Here is a 7,617-nt window from a genome sequence, read left to right on the forward strand (position 1 = left end):
AACTCCAACCAAACAAGAGGCATCTCATTACTTTTCTATTGACCACACTTTTCCCCCTTATTTTCCCGCGAACCAAATGAGCCCTTGATAGAGTTGGTGTTATGAATATTTATGTCCTTAGGGACAACTCATGCTTCATCTTACACTTCTTTTCTCGCATGTTGGCGTACATTGCTTTTGAGTATGTCTTAAGTTTACAAATTCGAGATGGTCAAATCCTTGTCAATTCTAGAAGGTCGACTTAAAATACTAGTTCAAGTCCATATCGACTTAGAACATCCGCCATATATTGTCCTAACTTGATTATTAAAGAAATACCAGTTTGAGTCTAAGTTGATTTACAAGTTGATTTACTTTATTATATATATTTCTTGTAACCCAATGGAAGTTTACAATTGAGTGTTCAACAGATCGGGTATATTTGGGGCTAAAGTCTATAAGGTAATTTTATACTTTGTAATTTTCATTTTTTTATAATGAATCTTTTGCATTATCTCTACTTGTGGACATAGGTCAATAGACCGAACCACATAAATATTATGTACTCTTGTTATTCACTAATTCTTCTCTTTTTTCTTCAAGTTTAGTTATTCTCCCTGCATGTCGCAACAAGTCCAAAAAGTCATAGCAGGCCAAATTTAAAAGAAAATTAATAATATATATATTTTATTATATTTTATCTAGTTATTTAAGAAAGCAAGTTTAATTATTTTAGTATAGTAAGAAGGTCTTTTCTACTATAATAAGATTATGGTGTAATAGAAATGAAGAGTAAATGAAAATGGAGATCCCTGATTGGGATGGACTATATTTGGAAGGTCATTGTAATATCCTGAGAATTTTATTGTAAAATTTCGAGGGCTAATCAGGAAAGGGCTGATCTATGAAGTCCATGATTAATCAGCCTTAATTAAGATCTAGAGATTTATAATGGGAGGCTATTGATGTATTAGAAGAGAAGCATCGTAGAATTTGAATATCCTTTATGTTCCTCTTAACTTCCTTCGCTTTTCTTATTTTCTCTCGTTTTAGCATTGCTACCAGTGTCATTTTATCAATAGGGGTGCAAATAGGTCGGATCGAGTTAGATCATGAGTAACCTTAAACTAACCCGATTTCTTGTTTGGATCCTAATTTTAGATTTAGACCCAACGCAACAGAAAATCGAGTCGGATCGGGTCGAATCCACTATTACAATTTTTGACCCACCGCATTCAGGTCGAGTCGAATCTGTATATAACCTGAGCCCAACCCAATAAATTTGGGTCCAATTCAGGCCAGTGTCGAGTCCGGTTCAGGTCAACCCATCCATGACTTAAGAACTTGTTTGCATGCTGCGGGCCCAAATAATTTTACAGATTTGGGTTAGATCAGATCAGGTCGTAGGATTGAAAATCTAAAATTACCTAAATTTCAAATGGATCAGATCGGGTCGGGTCGGATCTGAATTCAGTAAACTTAGATCCGACCCAAAAAATGGAACGGGTCCTAAAACCCAACCTGGCCCCATGGGTTCTTCAAAACGAGTCGGGTTGGGTTTAAACGGGTCGGGTCACGAGTCAACCTGACCCATTTGCAGTCTTACTTATCAGGCCAATTCTATATTTGAACATAAATATGGTCCCATCAAATAGTCCAATAAGCATCTAGCCTACTCTGCTCCCTCTATTAAATAAAATTTTAGGAGAAGGTCTTTCCTTTTTCATTTTAAATACCATCAGCTTATAATTTGAGGTCAAATTTCATAAGTTTAGGTAAATTTTCCCTCAAAAGAAAATTTTGAAATCAACACTCTTAAGGAACCTTACTCTTTGCACGTATTAAAGAATTATTTAATCTAAAATTTTCTTACTTTTTTGTGTTCAGTAAAGCGAGAAAATGAATATGATTGTTGAAAAAATATTCTCTTCAGATGATAATGAATCCAAGGATCTTTTCAGTCAAGTTTTTCAGTAATATTCGATCAAGAACAACTAGATTTTGTAAATAAAAACCGATAAGGGCCTGTTTTTTTGGAGGTTAAAAAATTTAATAGATCTGTATTTTTTTGAATAAATATTTTCTAAATAATATTTAAACTAAAAATAATTTATTTATATTTTTTTATTTATTGGAAAATATTTTACCTGTAAGTCCCACTTGTGCGTGGATCATGGTGGGACCTCCTTAAAGGAGAAGGCCATGAGACCTGGTGGTAGCTGTGCCTATGGGCATTTATTTCAGGTGGGGAAGTGGGTTCCCTACGATTCTGTGATTGTACGCCAACTATGGCTGCAAATGGTTCAGTTGACTCGTCACCGAGCTTAACTCATTTTGAAATACCTGTGGGGCCAAAGTGCAGATTCTAAAATTGGACCATTCTATTTTCTGAATTAAATCTAAATTTATTAAATTCAGACTTGACCTATTTAAAATTTAGATAATTTTAAATTTTTAATTCTCTAACTTGATCCGATTCGAATCTGTAAAATTATTTAGGCCTACGAAGTGCAAACAAGTTCTGAAGCCATGGATGGATTGACTCAAACCGGACCTGAACCTGAACTGGACCTAAACTCTTTAGATTGGGTCCGATTATACATAGACCCAATCCGATCCTAATGACCTATTGGGTCAAAAATTGTGGCGGTGGATCCGATCCGACTTTCTATTGAGTTAGATCTGGATTTAAAATTAGGACCCGAATAAAAAACTGGGTTAGGTTAAGATCACTCATGACCTGACCCAACCTGACCCATTTGCACCCCTAATACCAATCCCAATGTTTTGAAAGCCAAAAACCAGAGCTCTGGTCAGTTTGAATACATAATGTTTTATCACGATAACCAACCCTGAGAGATCAGAGATCTATCAGTTGATCGGATTAAAAAGACTAACAAATCATGTTCCCTGTGAAAACCCTACTTGTTTCCTGACCAACCCATGCTTTTCAGTCATAAAATTCAAACATAATCCAAATTCAAGTACTAGCAATCTAGGCAACCAATGCTTATTTATTTATGAAATGTAAAGATCAGAGCTAGAGTTCCAGTCGTACACAAACATTTCAGGATAGGATGATGCTAAGAAATACCGAGAAACACATCTGCACAGACCCATAAAATCTAATTTTAATATCATAAGTTTCATTGTCCCCAAGAACCTCTAGAGGCATTTATTGAGAGAGCAATTAATAAACCTTTAAGCTCCTCAGCAAAGGTGGCATCTCACACCAATGGAAAGCAAACTGATATTGTATTTATGGGATAGCCAATTTACCAAAAAAACATAAATCAAAGCTCAGAAGCTGCAACAATCAAACAAGGCTAGCATATTATTCCGTGACCGTATCATAATTCTAGAGGGAAGGCGAAAATCAAGAGGAACTTTTGAACTTCTTGGCAATGCCAGCAAAGTATTTTCCCTGGTGGAAAGCTTGCTCAAGTTCAAGCTCAGATGGGAATCTTGAACCATCCCCAGCATATGTGCCTGCTCCATATGGGCTGCCACCTTTCACCTTCTCCATCTCAAACATCCCAGCACCAAAGGTGTAGCCAATCGGCACAAAGATCATTCCATGGTGGACAAGCTGGGTTATGGCTGTCAAGCTGTAGGCAGATGAAAATAAATCCTTAATCGAACAAATGCGGACTAATTGGTTACATATAGAAGAGTTCATGACATCGTAACAGCAATCATAACAGATAAGATTACAAAGATAAAAATTATAAGCACTAATGACAGCAGCTACAGTCTGTTGAAAGAAAAGCAGTACAAATAGCAAAAAGTAATAGAAATCTGAAGAGACATCATATCTACACTGAGCTGGCAAAGATTCAGAATGCATTGGCAACCAGGCAACATTACTTCCAATAGAAAGGCCTATACAAAGAGTTCATATAGACGAACAAAAAGGGCTAGGATAACAGTGAAGAATCCAAAGCAACTCGAACAGATGATATGTTCTTGGATAGCAAAGATGGATCTATAAGAGCTCAATTTAAAAATGTCACCATAATGATAATCTTAAATCAGAATAAACTGTGAACAAGATTAATCTTCCAATATAATATTTGAGGATAAGGTTATTGATTGATGTAGCAGAAGATGAGCACATACAATAAATATTTCATGAGTAACATGATAAAGAAAGCTGTAGAAGGAAATTTGTTGAAATACGTTGGCAACCATAGGGGCAAAACATAAAAAAATTATCTGTTGCTTTAAGAGTTATACTGACTTTTCAAGAACCATTATGTTCTTCTTAAGTAATATCACTTCCTTAAGTTAAATTCTGCAAAAGGTTATCATGTATAATAACCTGTGAGATCCAAGAATGCTCCAATTCATGACAATAATGCTGTGTTAGACACATCTCTATCAGTTCATAAAGTTTAAAAGGATGTAAGCAATTGAAGATTCAGAGCTTACGGAGTAGTCTCCTGACCACCACCTTGGGATCCAGTGCTGAAGAAGATTCCTGCAGGCTTGCCTGCAAGCTGCTGTGCTCTCCAGAGTCCTCCAGTGGCATCAAGGAAAGCTTTGAATTGTGCTGCCATCATACCAAATCTAGTTGGGAATCCAAAGATAATCCCATCAGCCTCAGCAAGCTCATTTGGTGTGATTATTGGCACGTCACTTTTGGGGGGTGCACCCATCTTTCCAAGCACCTCTTCTGGCAGCGTCTCTGGAACCTGTTTGGTCAAAACTGGTAATTATTATGACCAAGCCGAAGTAACATTCAATACACTTCTTTGAAGAAACTATTAGTAAAGTGGCTATGCACTTTGTCTTGACAAGCATCAGTTTCATTGAGACACAACTAGTTGTATGGACCATTGAGGTCATGCATGATGAGGAACAACTTTTGTTCAAAACAAGGCCTTAATGTACCTAAACTACCATATGCACCTCTTCAGAAAATGAAAATTGCAAACAAGTAGATCAAAACATAAAAAGAATACCATGACAATGAATGACAAAAGACAGCCTAATAAAATATGAACAAATATCTATAACTCGGTAAACAAGAATATGATCTGCTTAATTTGAAGTTGAGCTAGTGAAAATTCACTCCAGTTACACAACTTACACTGTTAAATAAGAACCACTTGCCAATTGCAAAATCAACATCACATAGAGGGAAAAAAAGCTTGAGACCACAAGATAGTTCTTTTTTCTAGCTTCAGAATCCCATTTTAATTAAAATATCAATTCTTCACTGATAATTATCATTCAAAGGTTGCCAAACATGATGTTCTAGAAATCTTTAACGAAGATACTAAAGGCTTATCCATGCTATTCAATGGTAACTTATCTAATACATACAATGTTGTGGTTAACCATTAAAAACCAAATGAGAAATGATTCATAATTTGATATAATTCAAAGACAATATGCAAAGTTATGCTTTGAAAACCATAGTGCTTTTTTTTTCAATGCCATAACTAACAGTCAAAAGAATGTCGGTTAAATTGTTCTTGCAAGAAAACCATTATCCAAATTTCTAATAGCTTAAAACGATTTAAAATAGATCATAACAAAATCATGAACAAGCACCTGCCACATTTTAGCTTCTACTCCTTCAACAGTTGAGGCACCTTTTTTAATCTCTTCTGCTAGCTTCTCGACATGTCCATACATGGAGTAGTACCTGTACAAACAAATATAAAATTAACTTCCACCAATTTACATTCTGTTTCCGCAAATACACAGAAGAATATGTAGCATAAAAAAAAATACATGCATATTTTTTCTAACATCGAACTCACGAACAATCACTACAAGCACCATAGACACTTTAAAAGACCCGGTTCTTTCATGGCTAACAACAAGTTCAACTAAAATTTTATTAATAGACATTAGGTAACATGAGCGGCATAAGATATTCAATTAGACGAAGGTATAGTTACATCAGGATAAGAGTACACAACAAGATTTCCAATGATGTAAACAGAAACATGTACTTCTTATGTTGATAAGTCCATATTAATAAGTTAGGAAGAACAACATTAAGAGATGAACCACCACTGTCTTGATGGATAATTAAAATTAAACAAATATCAGGGGGACAGGTGGGGACAACAGGACAAGAAGTCAAATGAACTGAATCTTGAATCCACAGGGTAAAATTACATGAAGAAATTAATGTTGGTCCACTAAAGAACATATATATATACATACAAAACAAGAGAGCGCGCATGCGTGCGCAGGCGCGCGCGCACACACACACTAAAGGAAAAAAAAGACAACAATATTGAGCAGCAAAAGGAACAGTAAACCTCAATATGGTTGCAACCCAGTCAAACAAAGTTGGTGAGAGAACAAAATAAAAGGAGAAAAAGCAAAGAAGATCCACTTGTAGATTCCCAACTAGTTGGTAACCTTGATACCCTTTCCTCACTACATCAGATGCTGGTTACTTCAGTGGCCTGCACTATGCGGACTTGAGGAGACACCATTACGGTGGAAGAGTAAATTGCATTAACAAGAGAAGCAAACAATTTTCAAACAGTTTACAGCTTAATTTCTAGCGAAGACTGATATAAGATTCATCGTATCCAGTTCTAAATAAACAACAACCTTCAAACAACAGCACTTAAGCGACAGAACTGTCTTCAAAAATATTAGCTCATTATTTCATAGTTTAATGCTAAGTTCAAAGTATAAGAGTATGAGACGTAGTAAAAATTAAAAAGAAAATTAGAAATCCTATAATCAGCAGAAATGGCTGGAATGGAGGCAAAACCCACTCAGTATTTGAAAGAGCATCAAATTTAATGCTAAAAAATGAAACGAAATTAAACATAAATCCTCAAGAAATACGCAACAATTGAACTAAACAGCTTAAATAGAACAAATCAAAGAAAGTACGTGATGTCCACTCGATCTTATATCATACGAAAGAAGTAATTATAAACAAAATTAAAATTCATAAAATTAAATAACTTAGAAATAACAAATCAAAAACCTAGAACTCCCTCAGAAAAATCAAGATGACGAATAAAACCGTCAATCTAAAAAGCTCAGAAAGAAAGATAGCATCTAAACAGCGATCAATGACACCGAATCCGCCCAAACTTCCAATCTCATCCACCTCCTCCAACAAATGCGGCACCAAAATTGGAAAAATAGGCAAAAAGTTATCAAAAAAAGGAAACAAAACCAAAACTGGATCCAAATAAAGAACAATACAGAGAAAGAGAGGGAGGATGGTTTTAGTAATGCTTACACTATATAAACTTTCGTCGCCATTACTGGTGGATTGGTAGCTGTCGCCTTTGGAAAGAGAAAAAGAAAACGGTCGAGATTTCTAGTTTTGTGAGAGAAAAGGAGGCCTGAGGTCCGCTATTTATACACGGAGGCAAGGGAGCCTGCGAGGATGACCGCCCGATTAGTTAAGTTCTAATCCAATTTTGGTCCACAGTAATTTTGGTTATTAGTGTTAATTTAATCGAGAGATTAACGGTGGAGATGATGTCACCACCGTCATGATCTCCGCCATTAACCCAAGCCGGCGATCTGGTCACCCACGGCCAGATGACGCATTCCTTGACGTTCGTGCTCCTGGTGAAATTTTGATTCTCCTTTCAACTATGGCCGTTTCATCGGCGGAGAACCACCCGTGGATCTTCCTTT

The 7,617-nt window shown here is 35.9% G+C and overlaps 1 protein-coding gene across 1 annotated transcript; it reads right to left on the bottom strand.

Moving 5' to 3' along the window:
• Positions 1-3,092: 3,092 nt before the first annotated feature.
• On the bottom strand, positions 3,093-7,319 carry LOC103721714 (NAD(P)H dehydrogenase (quinone) FQR1-like). The gene is made up of 4 exons (XM_008812023.4): positions 7,211-7,319; positions 5,539-5,632; positions 4,411-4,673; positions 3,093-3,587 (listed from the first exon to the last, which is right to left on the bottom strand). Exons 1-4 carry the CDS (start codon positions 7,231-7,233, stop codon positions 3,356-3,358), a joined length of 612 nt encoding a protein of 203 aa, XP_008810245.1. The 5' UTR covers positions 7,234-7,319; the 3' UTR covers positions 3,093-3,355.
• Positions 7,320-7,617: the final 298 nt, after the last annotated feature.

The sequence above is a fragment of the Phoenix dactylifera genome, unplaced genomic scaffold (genome assembly GCF_009389715.1).
Source record: "Phoenix dactylifera cultivar Barhee BC4 unplaced genomic scaffold, palm_55x_up_171113_PBpolish2nd_filt_p 000092F, whole genome shotgun sequence".
Lineage (NCBI taxonomy): Eukaryota > Viridiplantae > Streptophyta > Magnoliopsida > Arecales > Arecaceae > Phoenix > Phoenix dactylifera.